The sequence below is a fragment of the Neoarius graeffei genome, chromosome 1 (genome assembly GCF_027579695.1).
Source record: "Neoarius graeffei isolate fNeoGra1 chromosome 1, fNeoGra1.pri, whole genome shotgun sequence".
In the NCBI taxonomy this organism is placed as follows: domain Eukaryota; kingdom Metazoa; phylum Chordata; class Actinopteri; order Siluriformes; family Ariidae; genus Neoarius; species Neoarius graeffei.
In genome coordinates this window covers 63,419,601-63,447,554 of record NC_083569.1, presented here as the reverse complement: position 1 = coordinate 63,447,554, position 27,954 = coordinate 63,419,601, and the positions used below count along the sequence as shown (strand labels likewise).

The window sequence follows — 27,954 nt, the reverse complement described above, 5'->3', positions numbered from 1 at the left end:
GAGGGCCTTTCTGTGTGGAGTTTGCATGTTCTCCCCATGTCTGCGTGGGTTTCCTCCGGGTGCTCCGGTTTCCCCCACAGTCCAAAGACATGCAGGTTAGGTTAACTGGTGACTCTAAATTGACCGTAGGTGTGAATGTGAGTGTGAATGGTTGTCTGTGTCTATGTGTCAGCCCTGTGATGACCTGGCGACTTGTCCAGGGTGTACCCCGCCTTTTGCCCGTAGTCAGCTGGGATAGGCTCCAGCTTGCCTGCGACCCTGTAGAAGGATAAAGCGGCTAGAGATAATGAGATGAGATTATTGGGCACACTGTGGGCGGCACGGTGGTTAGCACTGTCGCCTCACAGCAAGAAGGTCCTAAGTTCAAGCCCAGCGGCTGGTGAGGGCCTTTCTGTGTGGAGTTTGCATGTTCTCCCCATGTCTGCGTGGGTTTCCTCCGGGTGCTCCGGTTTCCCCCACAGTCCAAAGACATGCAGGTTAGGTTAACTGGTGACTCTAAATTGACCGTACTGTAGGTGTGAATGTGAGTGTGAATGGTTGTCTGTGTCTATGTGATGACCTGGCGACTTGTCGAGGGTGTACCCCGCCTTTCGCCCGTAGTCAGCTGGGATAGGCTCCAGCTTGCCTGCGACCCTGTAGGACAGGATAAAGCGGCTACAGATAATGAGATGGACACACTGTTATTGGAGCCTAGCTGTGTTGCGTGACCGCACCATTTTTAAAATTATTTTTATTATGTTTATATATACAATAGTATCTGAGGTGGGAGCTTAATAAAATAAAATTAATTTTTTTTAAATCTTATCTATTTCGCTAAGACAGTCACGATGTTGGGAATCAAACACGTTTGGGAAGGACAGAGTTCAGGGTCTCGGTTTTGAGAGGATTTGTATGGTGCAGACCTGGCAACCCGGATACCTAGGTTGTTTTCGAAAACACTAGCGCGGAGCTCATTATAACCACTCTACAGTAATATTACATTTGTGTGTCGTAATAATAATTATAATGATAACAACATGTTGAGGTCATATAATTACGCCGACGTTATTATTCGAGATTACAAAAACATGAATTAATCCGAACAAAACTTGAGAAATAATGTAGTGCTAGGCTAACATTGTTAGCTTCCTCTGGCTAATATGTTGGGAGAGAACAGGCGGGTATCGAAGGCTAACTGCAGCTAAACAAAAAAACATATTAGCCAGATGAAAAAGTCAGTGTATTATTTAAAAAAAAACAAAAAAAAAACAATGTACCCGCAGTTTACAAGCATGCTAGTCAGTTTGTTTACTCTATGAAGAAACTCTCGGTCTGTTACTCGCCTAATTATCTTGTATATAACGTTACTAGCACATTTAACGGCAGGTTCAGTATCGGTTTGTGTAAATTTGACCCAGCCGGAGCGTGTTGTTGTTGTTTATAGCCGATTACGGGGCTGAACGCACTCGCGGTGTCTCCTCATGCAGTCGGAAGAAGTGCGTCTGGGCCGGAAGCGGCCTGTGCCCTCCTGCCCCAACCCTCTGTTCCTGCAGTGGCTCACTGAGAAACGCGATCAGGCCAGAGCGAGAGGCCTCAAGGCCCAGTATGTCTATCAGAAGGTAAAGTGCAATGTGCCCTGTTTCTGGCATTTTATTAAGGGTTGTTTTACAATCAGGGTACAAAGTTTGTGTCACAGGGGTCCAAAATTACGGAAGCCGAGAGAGGCCCTTCATATAATCCTTTTTAAATTCACCTTGTTATTCCGAGATAACGACATAATTAATTCAGGATCTCGAGAAAACAACACAACTAAATCGAGATCTCGAGAAAACAAAACCGTTATTCCAAGATAACGACATAAATAATTCAGGATCTCGAGAAAACAACACAACTAAATCAAGATCTCGAGAAAACAAAACCGTTATTCCGAGATAACGTCATAATTAATTCAGGATCTCAAGAAAACAACACAACTAATTCGAGATCTCTAGAAAACAAAACCGTTATTCCGAGATAACGACATAATTAATTCAGGATCTCGAGAAAACAACACAACTAAATCGAGATCTCGAGAAAACAAAACCGTTATTCCAAGATAACGACATAAATAATTCAGGATCTCGAGAAAACAACACAACTAAATCGAGATCTCGAGAAAACAAAACCATTATTCCGAGATAACGTCATAATTAATTCAGGATCTCAAGAAAACAACACAACTAATTCGAGATCTCTAGAAAACAAAACCGTTATTCCAAGATAATGACATAAATAATTCAGGATCTCGAGAAAACAACACAACTAAATCGAGATCTCGAGAAAACAAAACCGTTATTCCGAGATAACGTCATAATTAATTCAGGATCTTGAGAAAACAACACAACTAATTCGAGATCTCGAGAAAACAAAACCGTTATTCCGAGATAACGTCATAATTAATTCAGGATCTCGAGAAAACAACACAACTAATTCGAGATCTCGAGAAAACAAAACCGTTATTCCGAGATAACGACATAATTAATTCAGGATCTCGAGAAAACAACACAACTAATTCGAGATCTCGAGAAAACAAAACCGTTATTCCGAGATAACGACATAATTAATTCAGGATCTCGAGAAAACAACACAACTAAATCGAGATCTCGAGAAAACAAAACCGTTATTCCAAGATAACGACATAAATAATTCAGGATCTCGAGAAAACAACACAACTAATTCGAGATCTCGAGAAAACAAAACCGTTATTCCGAGATAACGACATAATTAATTCAGGATCTCGAGAAAACAACACAACTAAATCGAGATCTCGAGAAAACAAAACCGTTATTCCGAGATAACGACATAATTAATTCAGGATCTCGAGAAAACACCACAACTAATTCGAGATATCGAGAAAACAAAACCGTTATTTCCAGATCTCGAGAAAACAAAACAATTATTTCATGATCTCGAGTAAACAGAGAAATGGTTTATTCAGGTACGCCAAGAGACTTGTGATATGCTGACTTTGGGGCTATTTCTCATTCTGTATAGACGCAACTTTGGTCATTAGAATGTCTGGAATAATCGATCACCTAATAAGGCAATATTTTGATCAGGGGTTGACACAGGGAGAGATTGCATTAAGTCTTTTAATAAGGGATAATTTCAAAATTAGTCCGCGGCACCTCCGCAGAAGACTGGCCCGGCTTCGTCTCTACTGACGGAGATACAGTGATCCAGCTGAGATCATGAAATAATTGTTTTGTTTTCTCGAGATCTCGAATTAGTTGTGTTGTTTTCTCGAGATCCTGAATTGATTATGTCGTTATCTCGGAATAACAAGGTGAATAAAAAAAGATTATATGAAGGGCTTCTCGCGGCTTCCATACAAAATTCAAATTGATTCAAACTGGTTCTTGTACCAGTTTTTAAGTGAAGGACAAGTTAAAGAACAGATTTCAGGTAATTTTTTGACATATGTGTATTAGTGGTCCCAAAATTTTTTTTTTTTTTAGGATTTTGTTACGACCACCTTACCTTTTTTTTTTTTTTACATTGCCTAAAAGAAGTTATTGTGCGAAATTTGGTTAAGATTGAACAATGTTTAGAGGTGCCACAAAGCCATTAAAGTTTTCACTCAAAACACAATATAAAATAATGTGGCTTATTAACTGTTTCATATTAATACAAATAATACAGTAATATAACTTCCTGTGTTCAAAGTAACAATAGCTATTACTTGTCTGTGATTTTCTAAACCCTTCGGTATTATGGTATCTTGTGGAGATAAAAGAACACACTAAGGACTTCCCTAGCAGAAGGAAGCTTTCTCTGAGACAGTTCCTTGGAAGTGGGACCAATTAATCAAACATAATTGTCCTTTCTGGTTTTGTGCTTTGCACCACCGGTACTACTTGTATTACTGTTGCTAGCCATCTGAAAAACATAGAAAGAAAAACATTCACAACTTCATCAGCATATTACGATCAGTGCTCATTGTTTAAGAAGCCCTTAGTGCATGAAAGTTAACCTTCTATCAGTCTATAAACTCTTCCTGCCTCTTCTTTTTCATAGAAGTGGCGTATTCCCTCTAGAACTGTGACTTTTTGGGGGTTTGAGATCTTCTCTGCAACAGTCTACGCACCAACTAATGTTAATTGGCTAATGTTAATTAACCAATTTTTTAAATTTTGCTTGTTGCCTTCTTTTAGCCTATGTAAAAAAATGGTAGGGTGGTCGGAATGTTTTGGTAAAAAAAATTTTCCCATACATTTCGGGACCACCCTAATGTGTATGGTAGTTTTGTGTAATCTGCTATAAGATGGGAGAAACAAATGAAGTGATTCTCGGAGAGGACTTTTTTTTTTGACAATTCAGAATCCACTACTTCCATAGTGCTTTTAAATATAAGGCTGTAAGCTTTGTGTTAGTTGTCTCTAATGTTTATGTCCCAATATCTTGACCACATTTTAGGATGAAAATAATCTTTTTTTTTTTTAAGATTTTTTTGGGGCTTTTTTTCACCTTCATTGGATAGGACAGTGTAGAGACAGGAAATGAGTGGAAGGGAGGGATCGGGAAATGACCTCGGGTCGGAATTGAACCCGGGTCCCTGGATTTATGGTATGGCGCCTTATCCACCTGAGCCATGACGCCCCTGAAAATAATCATTTTAGATATGTTATATTATATTGAAAAATTAGCTGTCTCGGAGAGAACATTTTATTTGACACAATTCCATACTAATTTGATCAAAATAGTCTGAAAACTTACTGGCATTCAACATTAAAACTTAACTATGTTTCCAATGATATGGAACCAAATATTTGTTTTATGGTATAAAGAATGATTTAAGTGCATCCCTTTTGGAGCTACCTGTGGTCAAAAAAAGCACTTTTTCTAAATGACACGAGTAATTTTGCTAAATATGACATATATTGCCATACATTCACCAAAAATAACGTTATCACCAATTTTTTTTTGCATGGTAAATAGAGCTATCACAGGGCTACAATAAACAACCAAGTTTATTTAGTCAAGCCTTTTGATATTGAAGATAATAAGTGTTAAATGTGATTTTTAGCTTGCGTACCCTGATTGTAAAACAACCCTTAATAAAGTTAGCGTTGCTGTTACTTACACCCTGTGTCCTGTTGTGTTCCCCTGAAGGCCATAAATTCTCTACAGAAGTATCCTCTGCCACTGAAGAACGGGAAAGAGGCCAAAATCCTGCAGAACTTTGGGGATGGGATCTGTAAGATCCTGGATGAGAGGCTTGAGAAATATTACCGAGAAAACGGTACGAAGGAAGTGAACACCATCCTGAAGTACTTTCATAGCCAGATCTATAGCTTACTTGATTGATTGATTGATTGATTGATTGATTGATTGATTGATTGATCGATTGCAAGCTGGGAAATGATGTTACAGCAGCAAGTTATCAGACATGCGAAGAAAAAAAAAGACACCATGTACAACATAAAATACAATTTTTAAAAAATCTCAAGAACAAGCCGACGAAACAATTTACAGATAAAAATGTAACAAGAAAAAACATCCTTATATTTGCTTTGGGCGGCACGGTGGTGTAGTGGTTAGCACGGTTGCCTCACAGCAAGAAGGTTCTGGGTTCAAACCCAGCGGCCGGTGAGGGCCTTTCTGTGTGAAGTTTGCATGTTCTCCCCGTGTCTGTGTGGGTTTCCCCCGGGTGCTCCGGTTTCCCCCACAATCCAAAGACATGCAGTTAGGTTAATATGGGACGGCCTTGAGCGAGGCACCTAACTCCCAACTGCTCCCCGGGCACTGTTAGCATGGCTGCCCACTGCTCTGGGTATGTGTGTGTGTTCACTGCTTCAGATGGGTTAAATGCCGAGAGGAAATTTCACAAGTGTGTGATGAATAAAGTTGTGCTTTCTTTCTTTTCTTTTTCTTTCTTTGTCCAGGTGAATGTGCATTAATAGTGCTGAAAACAAGAATTGCGATGAATGAAAATAAAAACTATGCAAAAATGGCAGTGTCGAATGGAAGATAAACAAAAACAAATAGACTCTAAAGGTGCAAAGTGACATGATTTAATTAGTAAATAGGGGCACTTTTGAAAATTTTGTAATGGGCATCAAACAAACATGGGGTAGTTTGTAATGCTAAGTTCAAAGACGTTAAATTACAGGCATTTAGTAGACACTGTTATCCAGAGCTCGTGCATGCACACACACACAGCCAGTGCCTGGGGATCAGTTGTAGGTTAGGTACCTTGCTCAAGGGCATGTCAGCCATTTTTCCTGTCAGTCCAGGGAATCGAACCAGCAACCTTTTGGGCACAGGGTTGCTTCGCTAACCTTTAGGCCATGGCTTCCCCGCTTGGGTCATGATCTAAATTCACTTTATAAAAAGGCAAAATGGATTTCTGATCACCAAATGAAGACAAGGCTGTCCATTTTGGGAAGCCATCACTTCACTCCCATGTCAGTATCTGAAATGACAAAGAACATGTCTATACACTCCTCCCCCAAACCCTAGCTGATGCTATAATTGAAGTCATTGATTACCATCATTTAAAAAGGGCATATTCTGGACCAATTTCGTGTTTTTTTTTTTATATGAAAGTATGTCCCTTTACACACTCATCCAGAAGGGTAATTTTGCACAAAGCCATCTGTCTACAGCAGAAAAAAATAAAATAACAAAACACGTCTGGAAAAATCCCAAGGGAGTCTGGAGCCAGATTCGTGATGTCACCTGCGGAAGCGCCAGCAGGCTGCGCGAGCTTTGCACGGTTTCAGTGCACAGCCTGTGTAGACCAAGCGCTCCCATTTCTCTCTCATTGTCCGGTCTTTTGGAAAACGATGAGTACTAATCCCATCATGATTGGTGTTGCTACACCCTCCTACGATACATCTGTTAACCATTTTAATAATTATGCGATAACGTTGAAGAAATTTGCAGAAAACCACCAGGTCGTTTTCTCATAAACAAACCAGCGCTGGCGTAGGATTCAGAAGGAGGCGTCCCGCACGCGACGTCACGAAAATCAATGTTTGCCGGGAAATCCAAATGCCAAGTTTTTTCAGAGGCGGACCAATTCGCCTCAAATGGCTTGATTTCAACTGAATTTTTCTGGTATTGCGCAAGGTAAAAAATTTCAGAGAATGCAGAATGTTACAGATATTTGACCAAAGTTTAATATAACATAGGAGAATTACATTGATCTTGCTCCTGAATTCACCCGTGACATGCACTTTAATCTTCCTGGTCTTGCCGCTAGACGAATTACACTCGGCTGACTTTATGATGTAACTCAAACTTGGTGTGTGGTTGTGCATTTCCTGTAACTAGATACAAGTTGCCCTTTCCCAAACAAACCCCCAGTGCCTTTTGGATTAAAAAAAATAAGGAATGAATCTTAGATTAAAATCACTTATTGATTTCTCCAGTGAAGCATTACAGTCATGTTCTCATCACTACAACACTGTGAACTGCAATGGGGGGGGCAGAGATTATGCCAATCCCCCCACCCCCCAAACTTCAATTATGTAAATGTATCCACTCATGTAACAGTCAATCCAAAATGCACAAGGTATTACAGCAGCTGCAGACAGCTGGGACAACTCCAGACACTACACTGAATTTCACTTCTGCAGCATTTCACAGATTTTCATATTCAGATGAGAGACTTCTACAAGTGCTTGGTTTTCTACTTCAAAAATACACACTAGGGTCATCCCATCCCAAATCAACTGTATTCCAGGATCTCCCGTGCACTTTGCTCTCAGATTTTCTTCATTTTGCCAATAAAAATTTATTGCTAAAATGAAGAAAATCTGAGACCAAAGGGCATGGGAGATTCTGGGATATAGCTGATTTGGCATGGACTGACCCAGTATAAATCCTTATGGTAGTGTAGATGGACCCAGGTCTAAAAATACCAACAAGCTACGACGCTTAAAAAAAAAAAAAAAGAGTCAGTACTGATACATAAACATAATTAAGTCGCTAATACATACTATATTTTCAGTGCATGATTGGCATTTGTCAATAAGTGCTTTTTGAAAACATTTACATTTTATTCTTATACAGTACAACTTTATAAAAGATGCAGCAATACAGAGTTCTTGGAGATTTACAATCTGGAAGTGCTAGATTGTATCCAAAAGCACAGATTCAACCGTAAGGTAAGAGAGACATATGTGTGTGAACAATAAATACAAAGAAGCTTTGTATATAAAAAAGATAAGTGTAGACAAAAAGACCCTACAGTCTTAAACTTGATAATAATGAGCTGGTATATACAACATGTTTGTTTATATATATATATATATATATATATATATATATATATATATATATATATACAGTGGTGCTTGAAAGTTTGTGAACCCTTTAGAATTTTCTATATTTCTGCATAAATATGACCTAAAACATCATCAGATTTTCACACAAGTCCTAAAAGTAGATAAAGAGAACCCAGTTAAACAAATGAGACAAAAATATTATACTTGGTCATTTATTTATTGAGGAAAATGATCCAATATTACATATCTGTGAGTGGCAAAAGTATGTGAACCTCTAGGATTAGCAGTTAATTTGAAGGTGAAGTTAGAGTCAGGTGTTTTCAATCAATGGGATGACAATCAGGTGTGAGTGGGCACCCTGTTTTATTTAAAGAACAGGGATCTATCAAAGTCTGATCTTCACAACACATGTTTGTGGAAGTGTATCATGGCATGAACAAAGGAGATTTCTGAGGACCTCAGAAAAAGCATTGTTGATGCTCATCAGGCTGGAAAAGGTTACAAAACCATCTCTAAAGAGTTTGGACTCCACCAATCCACAGTCAGACAGACTGTGTACAAATGGAGGAAATTCAAGACCATTGTTACCCTCCCCAGGAGTGGTCGACCAACAAAGATCACTCCAAGAGCAAGGCGTGTAATAGTTGGTGAGGTCACAAAGGACCCCAGGGTAACTTCTAAGCAACTGAAGGCCTCTCTCACATTAACATTAGCCAATGTTCATGAGTCCACCATCAGGAGAACACTGAACAACAATGGTGTGCATGGCAGGGTTGCAAGGAGAAAGCCACTGCTCTCCAAAAAGAACATTGCTGCTCGTCTGCAGTTTGCTAAAGATCACGTGGACAAGCCAGAAGGCTATTGGAAAAATGTTTTGTGGACGGATGAGACCAAAATAGAACTTTTTGCTTTAAATGAGAAATGTTATGTTTGGAGAAAGGAAAACACTGCATTCCAGCATAAGAACCTTATCCCATCTGTGAAACATGGTGGTGGTAGTATCATGGTTTGGGCCTGTTTTGCTGCATCTGGGCTAGGATGGCTTGCCATCATTGATGGAACAATGAATTCTGAATTATATCAGCGAATTCTAAAGGAAAATGTCAGGACATCTGTCCATGAACTGAATCTCAAGAGAAGGTGGGTCATGCAGCAAGACAACAACCCTAAGCACACAAGTCGTTCTACCAAAGAATGGTTAAAAAAGAATAAAGTTAATGTTTTGGAATGGCCAAGTCAAAGTCCTGACCTTAATCCAATCGAAATGTTGTGGAAGGACCTGAAGCGAGCAGTTCATGTGAGGAAACCCACCAACATCCCAGAGTTGAAGCTGTTCTGTACGGAGGAACGGGCTAAAATTCCTCCAAGCCGGTGTGCAGGACTGATCAACAGTTACTGGAAACGTTTAGTTGCAGTTATTGCTGCACAAGGGGGTCACACCAGATACTGAAAGCAAAGGTTCACATACTTTTGCCACTCACAGATACGTAATATTGGATCGTTTTCTTCAATAAATAAATGATCAAGTATAATATTTTTGTCTCATTTGTTTAACTGGGTTCTCTTTATCTACTTTTAGGACTTGTGTGAAAATCTGATGATGTTTTAGGACATACTTATGCAGAAATATAGAAAATTCTAAAGGGTTCACAAACTTTCAAGCACCACTGTATATAATTTATTTAACTTGTGTGGCTTGATATGTCCTCTTCTGCTGCTATCAGCCAATGGAGTGACCTCTGTAATGAACTTCTTGAGGTTATAAACTCATTGAGCTGCAGTATGAGAACAGACTAGAGAATATATAGTAAGTGGAGGTGCAGTAGTCATGGCTGAAGAAGTGTTTGTTGGGTCTTCAGTCTGCATACGAAGACAGTGAGGGACATTTAAAGTACGCTGTTTGTACAGAGAAGTGGAATTTCATTCCGGTCGAGAGAAGTCTTAAGGATTGTCTTCTCTGTGTGCCGATGGGTCAAACCAAGCTGCGCTTGAACCTTGAGTAACTTGGGGTACATTGAAGAGTTGGTATAGAATTTGTTGCCATCTCATAGTAAGCAGGCATTATGTGCATTTCAGAGAAAGCAGCAGTGGATTGATTTGTTGAATGTAGGCAGGTTTAACACAAACTGGGCTCCTACATTCTGGATTATTTTTAAAGACGTAATGGCACATGCACAAAGCCCAACCAAAAACAAGAAGCGGTAGTCAAATCAGTCCAGTTATGAGAGACTGAACAAGTACAACCCCGATTCCAAAAAAATTGGGACAAATTGCAAATAAAAACGGAATGCAATAATTTACAAATCTCAAAAACTGATATTGTATTCACAATAGAACATAGACAACATATCAGATGTTGAAAGTGAGACATTTTGAAATTTCATGCCAAATATTGGCTCATTTGAAGTTTCATGACAGCAACACATCTCAAAAAAGTTGGGACGGGGCAATAAGAGGCTGGAAAAGTTAAAGGTACAAAAAAGGAACAGCTGGAGGACCAAATTGCGACTCATTAGGTCAATTGGCAATAGGTCATTAACATGACTGGGTATAAAAAGAGCATCTTGGAGTGGCAGCGGCTCTCAGAAGTAAAGATGGGAAGAGGATCACCAATCCCCCTAATTCTGTGCCGACAAATAGTGGAGCAATATCAGAAAGGAGTTCGACAGTGTAAAATTGCAAAGAGTTTGAACATATCATCATCTACAGTGCATAATATCATCAAAAGATTCAGAGAATCTGGAAGAATCTCTGTGCGTAAGGGTCAAGGCCGGAAAACCATACTGGGTGCCCATGATCTTCAGGCCCTTAGACGGCACTGCATCACATACAGGCATGCTTCTGTATTGGAAATCACAAAATGGGCTCAGGAATATTTTCAGAGAACATTATCTGTGAACACAATTCACTGTGCCATTCGCCGTTGCCAGCTAAAACTCTATAGTTCAAAGAAGAATCTGTATATCTCTGTATATCTCTATAGTTCAGAAGCCTGCATCTCTGATGGTATGGGGTTGCATTAGTGCGTGTGGCATGGGCAGCTTACACATCTGGAAAGACACCATCAGTGCTGAAAGATATATCCAGGTTCTAGAGCAACATATGCTCCCATCCAGATGACGTCTCTTTCAGGGAAGACCTTGCATTTTCCAACATGACAATGCCAAACCACATACTGCATCAATTACAGCATCATGGCTGCATAGAAGAAGGGTCCGGGTACTGAACTGGCCAGCCTGCAGTCCAGATCTTTCACCCATAGAAAACATTTGGCACATCATAAAACGGAAGATACGACAAAAAAGACCTAAGACAGTTGAACAACTAGAATCCTACATTAGACAAGAATGGGTTAACATTCCTCTCCCTAAACTTGAGCAACTTGTCTCCTCAGTCCCCAGACGTTTACAGACTGTTGTAAAGAGAAAAGGGGATGTCTCACAGTGGTAAACATGGCCTTGTCCCAACTTTTTTGAGATGTGTTGTCATGAAATTTAAAATCACCTAATTTTTCTCTTTAAATGATACATTTTCTCAGTTTAAACATTTGATATGTCATCTATGTTCTATTCTGAATAAAATATGGAATTTTGAAACTTCCACATCATTGCATTCCATTTTTATTTACAATTTGTACTTTGTCCCAACTTTTTTGGAATCGGGGTTGTAGTTGAATCCTCCTGAGAGGATTTCATGAAGTTCCTGATGGTCTTCAGGAGAAACCTGCATGACCGAGTAAAATTTACAGCATACGCAGGGAATGAAATTTGATCAGCCTCTACTCTTTTTATTTTTCTTTATAGGTGCCAGTGCTCCCATCCACTTCCTCCCATGTAATGCTGAACCCTGCAGTGCTGAACCCTGCAGTAGCAACCTGCCTTCCACCCAACCTTCATCTTACTGCTCCAACATTCCTGCTGCAGAGGGTGGAAGAGATATGGTGACTTTTGCATAAATACACACCATATCTTTGTGACAAACATGTGTCATAGCCTCATAAACATTCTGGGTGGGGTGCTTTTTTTTTGCAGAACAGGACTGAGGATGATGGAACGAAGAAGAGGAGGGAGTATGTGCCTCAGAAGAGATCAGCAGGCTATGCTGTTCTGCTTACATTGTACAGACATTCACAGGTACGGCTCACCGTTGTAGAAATTGTGCATCTATCTAGCTATCCATCCAGTTCCAGTCAAAAGTTTGGACACCCCTGCTCCTTCATAGGGTTTTCTGTATTTTGACTATTTTCTACATTGTAGAACAATACTGAAGACATCAAAACTATGACATAACATACAGAACATGTATAAAATATAAAACATATATAAAATATGTGGTAAATAAAATGTTTCATATTTTAGATTTTTCATCGTAGCCACCGTTTACCTCGATGACGCTATTGGCATTATCTTAACCAGCTTCATGAGGTAGTCACATGGAACGCTTTTCAATTAAAGCCTAGGTCACAACCGGACGTACGATTTTTTGGCCGTGCGATTTTTGGCGTTTCCCAAATCGCTGCGGTTTTTTTGTTCGTGGAGAAAGACGCACGTTGGCCGTAAGTTTGTCTTGCAACCTGAAAAAAAAACGTAAGCGCCCGTAGAGTTTGTTTGACATGACAAAGAACCTCTGCGGCCAGTCTACGGCTTGAAAATCAGCACGTCACACATGCGCCCTCCGTGCGTTTCTTGCGTTTTTTGCACGTAGACCGGCCATAGGAGCACATACGTCCGGTTGTGACTGAGGCTTAAAACATGTACCTCGTCAAAAGTTAATTAGTGCAATTCTTTGCCTTCTTAATGTGTTTGAGACCAAATAGAAAATAATAAAAATACAGTAAAATAGCCCTATTCCAGAACTGTAGTAATCCATATGTCAAGAACCGCTCAACTAAGTAAAGAGAAACGACATCCATCATTACTTTAAGACATTAAGACACACTCACCACAAGAAGATAAACTGCATATCTTCATGAGACCGTGTAAGATCCAATATTTATTATACATACAGGACACATTTTCAATGGAATAAAAACGTGTTCTATTCCCTTCTAGCGGGTTTCATTCATTTGGTTTGATAGCATGCAAAATTGTTAGCATGTCACTTATCCTATGTGTATTACGTCAGTCTACTCAATGGAGAATGAGCGTTGAATATGGTTTGCGATATTGCATGGTTGTCAAGACAGTAAGACGTCACCTGTCGGAGCTGACGCGAGTATTCAATGAGACAGTTTTCTTTGTTCACCAGTGGCGCCCTCAGTAAACTGTCGCAGTGAATGGAAAATGCCAGAACATGCATATTACACGTAAAACTCTGCGCTAGCGAGCAACTATGACAATTTATAAACCCTGCTATTAAGTTTTTTGTAAAATCTATAATTGTTCCATCAAATGTGTATGCATAATAATAATAATAATAATAATAATAATATTGGCTGGCGTTTTTCATGGTTTATCACATATATTTCATTTAGATAGTGTGATATTGAATTCGTCTTCTACTCGTTCAATATCATGCTAGCTGAATGGAATATATCTGATATACCACTCAAGGCCAGCCAATATTATTTAAATAAGTCACTAAGATCTGCCATATATTTCATATGAAAAGTGAGTTTTTCAACATGAGAAGAAAAACTTCATATGTTCAAGCCAACGTGTGATTTTCTATTTATTATTGTGAAAATTAATGAAAGCTTACAATTAATGAAACCTTACAATTATATAGGCACATTCACAAACAAAGTACCCAGATTTATCCAAACAATTCATCTATTTCCTCAAGAGTGGCATACAGAGATTTATGTCACGGTTTTAGCACGTATGAAAAATATGAGTGGTGTATTTCCCAGTAAAATGTGTGTGAATTTATTTGTGAACCCTCTAGAATTTATATTTCTGCATAAATGTGACCTAAAACAACATCAGATTTTCACACAAGTCAAAAAAGTAGATAAAGAGAACCCAGTTAAACAAAGACAAAAATATTATACTTGGTCACTTATTTATTGAGGAAAAGGATCCAATATTACATATCTGTGAGTGGCAAAAGTATGTGAACCTTTGCTTTCAGTATCTGGTGTGACCCCCTTGTGCAACAATAACTGCAAATAAGTGTTTCCGGTAACTGTTGATCGGTCCTGCACACCGGCTTGGAGGAATTTTAGCCCATTCCTCCGTACAGAACAGCTTCAACTCTGGGTTGTTGGTGGGCTTCCTCACATGAACTGCTCGCTTCAGGTCCTTCCACAATATTTCGATTGGATTAAGGTCAGGACTTTGACTTGGTCATTCCAAAACATTAACTTTATTCTTCTTTAACCATTCTTTGGTAGAACGACTTGTGTGCTTAGGGTCGTTGTCTTGCTGCATGACCCACCTTCTTTTGAGATTCAGTTCATGGACAGATGTCCTGACATTTTCCTTTAGAATTCACTGGTACAATTCAGAATTCATTGTTCCATCAATGATGGCAAGCCATCCTGGCTCAGATGCAGCAAAACAGGCCCAAACCATGACACTACCACCACCATGTTTCACAGATGGGATAAGGTTCTTATGCTGGAATGCAGTGTTTTCCTTTCTCCAAACATAACGCTTTTCATTTCAACCAAAAATTTCTATTTTGGTCTCATCAGTCCACAAAACATTTTTCCAATTGCCTTCTGGCTTGTCCACGTGATCTTTAGCTAACTGCAGATGAGCAGCAATGTTGTTTTTGGAGAGCAGTGGCTTTCTCCTTGCAACCCTGCCATGCACACCATTGTTGTTCGGTGTTCTCCTGAAGGTGGACTCATGAACATTAACATTAGCCAATGTGAGAGAGGCCTTCAGTTGCTTAGAAGTTACCCTGGGGTCCTTTGTGACCTTGCCGACTATTACACACCTTGCTCTTGTAGTGATCTTTATTGGTCGACCACTCCTGGGGAGGGTAACAATAGCCTTGAATTGCCTCCATTTGTACACAATCTGTCTGACTGTGGCTTGGTGGAGTCCAAATTCTTTAGAGATGGTTTTGTAACCTTTTCCAGCCTGATGAGCATCAACAACACTTTATCTACTTTTAGGACTTGTGTGAAAATCTGATGTTTTAGGTCATATTAATGCAGAAATATAGAAAATTCTAAAGGGTTCACAAACTTTCAAGCACCACTCTGTGTGTGTGTCATTATTTATATATATAAATAAATATGGACGTGTGTGTGGCTGTCACAAGCAACAACTCTAACTGTGAATTCACTGAATTAGCACTGACTAAAAGTAAATAGATATGTGACTGTTTTTACTCAGGTAAAATATTGTTGTCTACTTTGTTTTTCAGATGCCTGGCAGTAAAGGTTTCATGTTTAAAAATGAACTGCAGATCGAGGCGCAGTCCCTTTGTGATAAATCTTTCACTGTAGTAAGCCCAACTTGGAAAATATGCAACGTTTCATCTAATTTCATAGAAATGCCTCATATCTACTTTGGCTCTTTAGCACAGCCCATTTTCACAATATATATTGTGTGTAGCCTGATCTAGGTCGTAAATACACAGCGTGGTCTTCAGTGAGCGCCCTCATTCAGAAAAACCTGCTTCAGAAGGCATATAGCCCTGCCAGGTAAACCCTCCCATAGTATTGTGGAATGTGTTTATTCCAGTACGTCAAATATCAATTTCTGTCTTAGACATGCAAAGCTAGCTCTTCTAATAAAAAAAAAAAATCACAGAATGATGATCTAACTGTCCCTAAATACAATGCTCTTTTAACCAGTGTTTATTAAGAATATCTATGTGAGCTATGTTTTAATGCTCCTTTTTATTATAATATGCTTTTCCCCTTGTGCATGAGTGAAGTATAAACATTTAAAGATATCCATTCAGATCACACACACACTTTCTATATGCTATAAAATTAATTTAAAGCCATAATCTACAACAATGTTATGTTGTGCTATCTGTAGTTACAGAACAAAACGTTTTAATGGTAATGATACTTACTTGGAAGCAGTGTGTATTTGACGTGTTGTATCCAATGACAATTTTAGGTTACTGTGTCAAAGGATGAATTTTGTCATTTAGTTTAAATCAGTTCATTATGGCTGCTTTTCCTTATTGTGCTTAGCAGCTGGTCTTAGCTGCTCCTGTCTACTCAGTCCTTTGGGTTTTCTCTCCATTTGTTAGGTACTCCTTGACAGAGCTTGGTCTGGCTGTAGCAGAAAAACTAGAGTCTGAAGAGAGGGGGAGAGATGGTGGACAAGAGGAGGAGAAGAAAAGTGAGGCTGAGGACTTAGGGGATGAACCATTTGTCATCGACCTGACTCTCGATGAAGGCAGAGAACATCGTGAAGGTGAAAACAGCTGGTGAGAATGACAATCCATTGAAGAAATGAGTGAATTAAGATCCTGCAAGGTTAAAGGGTTTAGAGTGTATTCATGTGCCGCTCGCTGTACACCAAAAGAAAGTACGAGATACTGTTATATCGATGTCATAGTTCTTGCATGAGTATCAAGTGTTTTCAAGTTGAAATTGGCTTTAGAAATTCCTACTTTTTCTTTGTCAGCTTCCTAAGAGATTGGTCTTGCACAGCTGTCTCAGAAACCCCTGCAGGGAGTGCTGCACCTGACTTTGATCACTCGGAAAAGTGTCACAGCTCCGAGACAGAGAGAGCTGCATATCTTCTCCCTGGAACCTATGACATTGTGCTTTGTGTCGACTTTTTGGAGACCACTGGGTGAGTGTGTGATGTCTAATTCTCTCACTGTTTTGAATATGTTTATTTTCATTGCTTCTAAAGTGGTGTTGACTCGGCAGGGGAAGCGCGTTACGCAAACAAGAATTGGTCAAAGAGCTACAGAGAAACGGTGTGGCCTTTGACATCAGAAAACTAAATGTGGGAGACTTCCTGTGGGTTGCTCGTGAGAAAGTTGCACCTGTGCCTGGTAATCTCTCCCTCTTGACTAGCTCTCTGTATCTCACACTGATACTTGCTTGATTTTAAACATGCACATAAACGCTTTTTATTTTTATTATTCCTGTCTTTTCATTGTATCGGCTATAGTTAATAGTTTTAATCCTGAAACTACTAAGTGTAAAGGTATAAAACCTCAGGGATGTTTCCTTTTTGTTCCCTTAACTACAATAGATCCTTTGAGCCGTAGGGACAGACACCTTAGCCGTTTTTATTTCTCAGATATTCTTTAATACTTACTGAAGCTTGAAGTACAAAACGTGGGAGAAATGCAGTCAGCTCAGCTTGACGAGCATCAGAAAAAAGTGGAGTCACTGAAGTAGGTTTCATCGCCTGGTAAAGCAGTTTTACTCTAAAACTGTTAAAAACCAAGTCCTTCAATTACTTTTTTCATAACTGAAGCAGATACATTGTTCAACAGGTGGCGCTGTTATTTTTGTGGTAGTCAGTTCATGCAGTCCTTTAGTTTATTAAAGGCTACTTACTGTAGTAATATTATAGCCATAAGAGTATTCTTTATACATCTTATTGTGATATAGTAATATAATAAATAATATACAATATCAAAGCACATTTACTGTAAATAGGCTGGGTTAATCAAGTTCATTTTTTAATCTGGATTTATAAAAGATGTAGGAAGCTTAGGTTCTTAATTATTGTGTATTTTTATGGTTTGTTTAATTTCTTATTGTAATATCGATATATAAAACAATGCAGTCGTGTGTATGGCATCAGCATCACTTCTATACAGACCTTTATTCATGGCTGGTTTTAAATTCAGGTCAGTTGCATCCACCTGTGCCAAAAGAGCTGGTCCTTGATTACATCATTGAGAGGAAGCGAATAGATGACCTATGTGGAAGTATAATTGATGGACGTTTCAGAGAACAGAAAGTATGGCATTCAAATGCTTCAAATAACTTAGTTAACACAGTAGCAACAGGATTTTTTATTAACTTGGTTTTATTTCTTTCTCTCAGTTCCGCTTAAAGAGGTGTGGTCTGCACAAGCCCATCTACCTAGTAGAACAGTGTGGTTCAGCAGCAGCACACCTCAGTCTGCCAGAGAGCACTCTGCAACAGGCCATAGTTAATACACAGGTATGTACACACACACACACGTCAAGACTCTGTGATAATGGCAAATATGGATGAAATAACCCTAAGACGTAAAGACAGATTTCAGGAATAAACACAATCATTTTGAACATAGAGATATTATCAAAAAAGTCCTGAACATATTAAGCATTTGTAGTTGTTTTAATGAACACTGTTCTTTGTAGTCTCTTCATATGACATGTTAAATGCAACAAAATTAGTAAATAAGACCATTATATACACCCACCATCCTCATTTATGAGGAACACCTTTACACCTGCACATTTATGCAGTCAAGAGCTTCAGTTAACGTTCATTCAATATCAGAACAAGGAAAAATTGTGCTCTTTGACTTTCACTGTGGCATGGGCGTTGGTACCTGATGGACTGGTTTGAGCATTTCAGAAACTGTTGATCTTCTTGGGTTTTCAATCTCAACACTGTAGAGTTTATACATAATGGTGCAAGAAAAAAAAATTTGCATGAGCGACAGTTGAAACACCTTGCTAAAAATAGGTACCCTATGGGTACATGCGGCTACTGCTTATAAATACAATTTTCTGATCCCATGTCCATACAGTAAGTATAGCATATATATTTACTCTATGAAGCAGTAGCCACAAAAATGAAACGTAATCCAAAAATGAACAATTTAAAAATCACAGAAGTAAAATATACCAAGTGTCTGTACTTTATATTATTCTACTCTTACAGTTTTCGAAACTGAAACCTCCAAACTGAGGCTGACATACACACGCTGTCGCCATGACCCAAACTCTTATTTCCCGGAAAAGACCCGGTGCTAGAGCTCAGTGGTCTCAATACTCTTTTCAACAACTTCCCATAATAACTCGGAAGTGCGTCACATCTCCATCACACATGGGACCACTGGCCAAAGAAGGCAAGGAAAGGGGGATGACCTGGAGTAGATTTTAAAATAAGAACGCACTTTCCCTCGGTAATAAGCGTAAATGTGTCTGAAAGGAATTTCTTTAGTCCGTTTATTTCGAATGGTGAACAGAATTATATACACTCACCCAGGGTGCGATTTGTCAAAAAAAACAGAAGGGGGGGATGTTTTTTTTTTTTATCATGAAACGTCACAAAATTAAGGTAACAATAGGCTAACAGCTCAATAACATCCGATGATATCAAATGAATAACACTAAATGAAAACGAACACTAAACCAGAGATAGTAAATTCATCTTCCTATCTCTCTGACTAAATACATGAACACTAACACAACAAAGTTCGCATTGCTTGTCGCGTTGCTGTGATGTTTCTCTCCCTCCGGATTAAATGGACAGTGACTCGAAAATCACTAAAATACATGAATACTAAATGAACAGTTTGCTCTGATGGCGCAGTTCACATTGTGCGCAGCTTTCCGATTTAAACTGTTTTTTTTTCTCATCCTTATACTTCCTGTTTCATGGACTGTAATGGATTTGCTTATTTAGTAATTTTAATACAGAATTTACTTTGAAATTATAATCAGACACTCCAACGCCCCCCCCTAAAAAAAAAAATAAAAAATCGGCCGTGAAAAAGGCGGCATCCGCCAAAAGGCGCGCTGTTTGCATCCCTGCATAGAACGCAAAGATATTGTTATTATCTACAATGTATCTATTTGCTGGGGACGTTCGTGAACATCAAAGCTGCCACTTCAGGTCATTTTGAAAGTGAGTGCAATGTAGACCATAGAAAACTGTGTCACAACATGCCTGTCATGTCAACTTTTTTTTTGGTTTGTTTGTTTTATTGACAGGGTTGTCCCCGAGGATTTTTTTTCAGCAGAGATAAAAACCAGAGGGGGGGATGATCCCCACCATCCCCCCCAGCAAATCGCACCCAGCACTCACTGATCATTTTAATAGGAACACCTGTATGCGCAGTGCGCTATTGTTACACTCATTCTTACAACACGATAAAGTGGCTACAGCCTCTATATGAGGCAGTAGCCACAAAAAGGGAGGTCAGAAGAAAATGGCCAGCAGTGGGTTTCCCAAAAGCCTCTTAAAGCTCATAGGCAACGGTTTTAAATTTTATGCACATTTGAAACTTTATATGTTAAAATACCCTCTGTAATTTTCTTCTGGTCCCAAGAAGTATTGTTAATAAGTAATAATTAAAATAAGTTAGCGCGGATTTCTGTTCGGCTATTTTTGTGCCCACTTGGCGCGTGATGTCATTTAAGTCAAACAAACCGCTTGAGTTGAGTCCACTTCCGTTTACTTACATTGCTGTTAGGCTTGAGTGCAGACGTGCGTTCAGGAATTTCCAAAGAAAAACCATGCCTTATTGTTGTGCAGTGAACTGTAACAACGGGACTGGTTCAGGAAGAAGTTTTTACCTTTTTCCGAGAGAGGAGAAGAGGCAGAGAGAGTGGATTGGCTTTTTCCAAAAAAGGAGAAGAGGCAGAGAGAGAAGATTGGCTTTTTCTGGAAGAGGAGATGAGGCGGAGCGAGGGGATTGGCTTTTTCCAAAAAAGGAGAAGAGGCGGAGCGAGTGGGTTGACTTTTTCCGGAAGAGGAGACGAGGTGGAGAGAGTGGATTGGCTTTTTCTGGAAGAGGAGAAGAGGCGGAGCGAGAGGATTGGCTTTTTCCAAAAAAGGAGAAGAGGCGGAGCGAGTGGGTTGGCTTTTTCCGGAAAAAGAGACGAGGCGGAGAGAGTGGATTGGCTTTTTCTGGAAGAGGAGAAGAGGCGGAGCAAGAGGATTGGCTTTTTCCGAAAAAGGAGAAGAGGCAGAGCGAGTAGGTTGGCTTTTTCCGGAAGAGGAGACGAGGTGGAGAGAGTGGATTGTGCGCGTGAAGCCAGAGGGTTGTTTTTTCCGGAAGAGGAGACGAGACGGAGAGAGTGGATTGTGTGTGTGAAACAAAATCAAGCAGTCAAAGAAGAAACAGAACAGCAACGCTCAAGCAAAATGGAGAAGATTGGAGGTAAACATTTTTACTTTTGCTTGCAATTGACAAGTCAAGAATCCTGAGGGATCCTGTACAATCATTGTGGAAATGAGAAAGGGATATTTCCTCGCTTAGAGTAGGCTATAAATAGTTTAATGCTGCGGATGGCAGGCTAATGTGGCCTACCGGCGCACTGTCAGGTAATCGTTACCTATATCCACTAAGGAGGGCGGTTTAATTATTCTTCAGAAGGGCTCTTATTTAGTATTACGACGAAAGTAGGAATTTATCATAACTACCAGGATAAATCGTTTGGGCGTGAGTCTTGTTGAGGTCCGGGGTCACCGCGATCAGAGTCGGCCGAGTCGCTGTCCGATTCCGAGGCTGCACAGTCAAACCAGTGAGCCACATTCACCGATTGCTTCGCAACGGCCATACTGTAGGTTCATACATACAGTATATGGTTTCACCTCTCGATATTTAATTTAGAGAGTTCCTACTTCAAAATCGCTGTCGCTTTCAGACATTTTACACAACCGCTCACGACCAAAGTCCGTACATGTGTGCTCGGTTTGCAGGTAAACACAGAACTGCTCCCAGTCTGTTTGGCTTAACTGACCTCACGACGACGGTCCCCTGGCGGTGAAAGTGCGCATAAGTGAGATGTAAACAGACCTTCGGAAATTGGGCAAAACAGTATATTTTAACCGTTTTATCCAATTTTAGGGTGCAAATTAGACACTAGGAAGATTGAATTAGCTTTTTGGGTCATTCTTCTAGAAAATAAAGTTGATATTCTACGTTTCACCTCCGACCCTTGCCTATGACCTTTAACACTGAGAACGTCTTAACTAGAAGAGAGTGTTCATTGTGTTGCTCGCTCTACCATTTAACAATGATCTTTGTGCTGCGATGCTTTTGGGAAACTCAGCACAGATTGGTTTCAGCTGCCAGGAAGGCTATAGTAACTCAAATAAACACCCTTTACAACCATGGTGAGCAGAAAAAGCATCTCAGCATGCACAAAATTTTGCAGTGGATGAGCTACAACAGCAGAAGAACCCATCAGGTTCCATTCCTGTCAACCAAGAACAGGAGTCTGTCATGGGCACAGACTCACCCAAAGTGGACGGTCGAAGATTAGAAAAAAACATCACCAGGATTTTTTTTTCCCCTCAGTCTTCAAATGTCTAGTTTGTCCAAACCAGCCCATCTGGCACCAATAACCATGTTACAGTTGAAGTCACAGAGATCACACTTTTTCCCCATTCTGATGCTAGATATGAGCATTAACTGACGCTCTTGACCTGTACCTGTGTGATTTATTATTTATTTATTCATATTTTTGTAAAAAAAATTTGTGTGTATATGTATGTGTGTGTATTGTGCTACCGCCACATGATTGGCTGATTGGATAACTGCATGCAGGTGTAAAGGCCTTCCTATTAAAGTGGATGGTGAGTGTATTATATTATAGAGCAGGTGAGTATGCACTGGGTTATTATAGAGTGGGTGATAAGCCAGTGGGTGAATTTAGAGAGGAACAAACAGGAATGGGAAAATATAAGTTGCTGATTATATAGAGAGAACACAATTGCTGATTTGGAAAAGTGTATGTGAGTATAATGATTATACGTAAGGTTAAATCAAGCATCTAGCATGTCCTACTGTTGTGTTTCTGTATACTTTTGAACACCTTACATCACGGTGGTATGTTCCAGGTGGTCGATAACTTCTTTGTGAAGAGAGTTCAGGATGTTAAGGAATCAGCTGCCTATCTCACAGTCATGACCAGATATCTGCAGAAACTTTATCAGGTCAGTCTGAGTTGGCGTGCCATATTTCTTTATTCTCAGGTGTAATTTTATCTTGACTGTATAGTTTCTCTTCCAGAATCGAACACTGTACTTCCGCTCCAGAGAACTGGAAAGAGATGGAGAGTGTGGCGTAGAGAAGGGAGGCAGGGAAAGCGAAAACCCCTGCTGCTTGCTTATGTCCTTCACAGAGTTCAACTACGGAGCCTTGAAAAGCAAGGTAGCATGTAATTCTGTCAAAATGTGACTCTTTTTATAGAAGTTAGCCAGCACACTGACGCAGCTTTTGCTGAATTTTCCTTGTACGTTCTTCCAGTGTCAAACAGTTAGAGAGGTTTTTGCCCGACAGCTGATGCAGATCAGCGGAATCTCTGGTGACAAAGCAGCTGCTATACTGAAGCACTACAGTACAGTAAGCAGGTATGAGCAGTGTAAACATTTCACTGTTCACTTTCTGACGGCCTGATTTTATATTGTTTGTATGATTATAACAGCATTGTTTCCCTTCCTCAGTTTATTGAATGCATACAGCCAGTGTTCCACTGATGCAGAGAGAGAAAAGCTCCTCTCATCCATCAAATATGGCAGACTTAAAAGGTTTGTCTCCTGTATTTCTCTCTCATTTTTCATTTCACTGTATATCTGTTGTGAGTGGTAAGCCTCTTACCACTCATTGCCTTTCACATTCCCTAACAGTAAGGGTATATTTTAGTGTCATATTTGTAGCCATATCAAAATCTGATGATAGGAGATTATAAATATTTATTGCCAGCTTTAAAGAATGGCTTTTGGTGGTTAGGAGGGGTGAAGTAGAACCATCAGCCCAAAATATCAAAGACCCACCTCCATATTATATAGTATGAGGTGTTTTTGCTTGTATGCGGTTCCCTTCGCAAAGTCATATCTTTGCTAATGGTGTGTGTGAGACCTATAATTCTTTTTTTTTGCTCTGTTTTCATATGAACACAAAACACAATGGTACTTGTAGTTCTAATGACACTTGGTGAAGTTCAGGTTCTGCCTTTTGTGAGGTGCTCTCAGGAAGGGCTTCTTGCACTGCTTTCAATGCTTGTTTAAAGTGGCATTTAACAGCTGATTTTGAAATTTGAGAGCTACATGAATCAACTAAACTGTGATCTCTGGGCTCTTTTTCGCTCTTTCTCCATCTTCCTCACTGTAGGGGAAAATTGCTTGGTCAGACATGTGAAACTTTTTTTATTATGATCCTAATTGCACTTAAAGGAACAGTCCACCGTACTTCCATAATGAAATATGCTCTTATCTGAATTGAGACGAGCTGCTCCGTACCTCTCCGAGCTTTGCGCGACCTCCCAGTCAGTCAGACGCAGTCAGATGCGCTGTCACTCATGTTAGCAATGTAGCTAGGCTCAGTATGGCCAATGGTATTTTTTGGGGCTGTAGTTAGATGCAACCAAACTCTTCCGCGTTTTTCCTGTTTACATAGGTTTATATGACCAGTGATATGAAACAAGTTCAGTTAAAAAAATTGAAACGTAGCGATTTTCTATGCTATGGAAAGTCCACACTATAATGACAGGCGTACTAACACCTTCTGCGCGCTTCGGCAGCGCATTGATATCTGAGCTCCGTATCAATGCGCTGCCGAAGCGCGCAGAAGGTGTTAGTACGCCTTTCATTATAGTGTGGACTTTCCATAGCATAGAAAATCGCTACGTTTCAATTTGTGTAACTGAACTTGTTTCATATCACTGGTCATATAAATCTATGTAAACAGGAAAAACGCGGAAGAGTTTGGTCGCATCTAACTACAGCCCCCAAAAATACCATTGGCCATACTGAGCCTAGCTACATTGCTAACAGGAGTGACAGCGCGTCTGACTGACTGGGAGGTCGCGCAAAGCTCGGAGAGGTACGGAGCAGCTCGTCTCAATTCAGATAAGAGCATATTTCATTATGGAAGTACGGTGGACTGTTCCTTTAATGCTGCATTTGATTTACCATGAAAATGGCAAGTCAGAGCTCAGAATGACATCATTTTCAACCTCCATGCAGTCGAGGCACAAAGTGAGGGGAAAAAACAAACACCTCCATGTGTCTTTTGTTGGCAACAAGCTAGCCAGCTAATTGTGATGAGCAATGTATATTTTCCTCCTCAGACAACAGTCTGTGTAGTCAGTGTTAGATTTTACAAGCGAATATATCAGTATGTTGATTGATGTAAAGCAAATACTTGTATATTCTGCATAACTCATTTAAAGGTAAGAAGTGCTATTTTGTTTACTTTTGGTGCTGTGTGCAGCCATGTTGATTTTACATCGTTCCCTGGGCTCGGAGGAACTTGTAGTCGAGAAGACTACCCCGAGTTCGTTAGTAGGTATTTTAAGATGAGGGGCTGTTTTCTTTGGGTCTTCCTAATCAGAGGTTGGGAATCACAAGCATAATGTCGCATAATAGCATTTTTGAAACTGCTTATGTATTTTTATATCCGTTACCTGATTTGTGCAAACATCTGTCACTTTTGTGATTTGAAATTTCTTTGGTTTTGATCATGAGGGGATTTTGCATGTGTGCAAACTTGTACAGTTGAGGTCAAAAAGTTTATATGCACTGAGGCTGAAGATTTTCAATCTCAGTTTTTCCATAACTCCACACATTTCATGTTCCTGTATATTGCTTTTGCCAAGTCAGTTGGGGCATCTTTACTGCTCACATAAGAGGTAAAACAATCATTTAGAGACAGATTTATTTCCTCTTTAAATCACTATATCAGAATTCCAATGGGTCAAAAGCTTACATGAAATAAGTTGACTGATTACTTTTGGTCTCCAGGGGGGAGGGGGGCTAATTATCTCATCTCATCTCATTATCTCTAGCCGCTTTATCCTGTTCTACAAGGTCGCAGGCAAGCTGGAGCCTTGGGGCTAATTATATAAAGTATAAATATATTATATATAATTTGAGTATGTATACAAATTGGATGTACATACCCTCAAATTACAAAAGTCTGCATTTTGATGTCATATTCATTATTTTAGTTTCACTACTGTGGTAGATCGCTAAAATAAGAACTTTGTCAATGTCCAAATATTTATGTACCTGACTGTATATATCATGTCTCGCACGCACACACAAGACAGGGGTCTGTGTTGAAACTCAAGCGTGAAAGCTGGTGATACATACAGTGATTACATCTGGTTTACACAGTAACAAGTGAATAGGTCTGCACGCAAGGGATAAGATCTGTCTGCCACCAACTCTATATCTCACCATCCATACGTTATCTGTAGCCGCTTATCCTGTACAGGGTCACAGGCAAGCTGGAGCCAAGCTGGGTGAGAGGTGGGGTACACCCTGGACAAGTCTCCAGGGCTGACACACAGAGAGAAACAACCTTTCACATTCACACCAATGGTCAATTTAGAGCTGCCAATTAGCCTAACCTGCATGTCTTTGGGGGAAACCGGAGCACCCGGAGGAAACCCACACAGACGCAGGGAGAAAATGCAAACTCTGCACAGAAAGGCCCCCGTCAGCTGCTGGGCTCGAACCCAGGACCTTCTTGCTGTGAGGCAACAGCGCTAACCACTACACCACTGTGCTGCCCTCACTGCATTCCATAAGGGGTGTTCACATGGCAACTTTTACTCCGGTGTAGCACCGGGGCTGCCCCGGTAGAGCGTTCACACGGTACAAAGTTATACCGGTGTAGCCCTTGAAAGCTGCTTAAACCAGTGCAAATCTAACCCTGCTCGGGAGGTGGTTTAAGAAATTTACTCCAGAGTAAATGCTAGTTTGCGGGGCAGCACCGATATAAAATGGGACGTCTGAACGCTACAGGGGTCGACTCGCTATGCGTGAGGAGAGTTGATTACATACAGGCATTGCATAATTTGCATCCTGGTATTTTGCGCTTCCAAAATGGCGAATATCAACAACAACAGAATTGCATGTCTTCCAGTGTTGCCAAATTGGGTGGTTTTAAGTGCATTTTGGCGGATTTGAACATATTTTGGGCTGGAAAACGTCAGCAGTATCTGGCAACACTGGTGTCTTCATCCACGTTGTTTTCCCGGCACTTGGTGATGCCGTGACAACCGGGAAAAGGAAGTACATTTTCATGCATGCGCATATTTCATTCCCGCATTATTGCTATCGTATAGCACGGTCGCAAAAACTGCCATGTGAACGCAAGTGGGGCTGCACCGGTGCTAACACGCTTCTCTCTAGTAAGCAGGTTTGTGATGTGTGAACGCTCCACAAAATTTACACCGGTGTAAGATATATCGCAGCAAAATACATCGGTGCAGCATCGATGCAAATATGTGCCGTGTGAACACCCCTATAGATTCCATAAACCTTAAACACTTTTACTGGTTTTACATTTTTACAGAATATGATGTTAATACTAACCAGTATTAGCTTGAAGGATACTTGCAGAGACTCTGTTTTCACCTTATTATTATATTTATTCTGTATGGGGTTCTACCTTCGTGTTTTAATGTATGAAGCATCTTCACAGTTCTGAAATAATGTGATCCTTCATGAAAGCCATTTTCTTTTCTTCTTCTTTTTGCCAGAAACATCGGGCCAGCTCTTAGCCGGACTGTGTACCAGCTTTACTGTACAGTTGGACCACTATCATAAGCGCACAGTGTATTCCTTACCATTCTTCATCAAACTGCACGGCAGTGGTGTGCTTGGTTGCTGCTCTTTTTAATTTCCTGACATTTTAGAGAATTTGCAAAATATTTGTGTCAAATAAAGATTTACATTTCATATTGTGTTACTGTAGATGAATAATGAACATGGCTTTGTCAAAGTACAGTGTGAAAGTAAAGTACAATGATGTGCTATTTTTCTGCTACAGTGTTTTCTGTTTTCATTATATTCGCACTTACCCGTGCTGAGTGGAGATGCTCTGACTCACTGGAGCACAACGCGCCGGGGACTAAA

The 27,954-nt window shown here is 40.0% G+C and overlaps 1 protein-coding gene across 1 annotated transcript; it reads left to right on the top strand.

The window, feature by feature from the left end:
* Positions 1-819: 819 nt before the first annotated feature.
* mus81 (MUS81 structure-specific endonuclease subunit) lies at positions 820-27,854 on the top strand. Its single transcript, XM_060902689.1, has 16 exons — positions 820-1,598; positions 5,131-5,260; positions 12,056-12,192; positions 12,284-12,385; positions 15,573-15,653; positions 15,764-15,852; positions 16,416-16,595; positions 16,796-16,966; positions 17,047-17,174; positions 17,985-18,097; positions 18,184-18,303; positions 22,927-23,022; positions 23,099-23,239; positions 23,336-23,439; positions 23,533-23,616; positions 27,579-27,854. Exons 1-16 carry the CDS (start codon positions 1,461-1,463, stop codon positions 27,643-27,645), a joined length of 1,881 nt encoding a protein of 626 aa, XP_060758672.1. The 5' UTR covers positions 820-1,460; the 3' UTR covers positions 27,646-27,854.
* Positions 27,855-27,954: the final 100 nt, after the last annotated feature.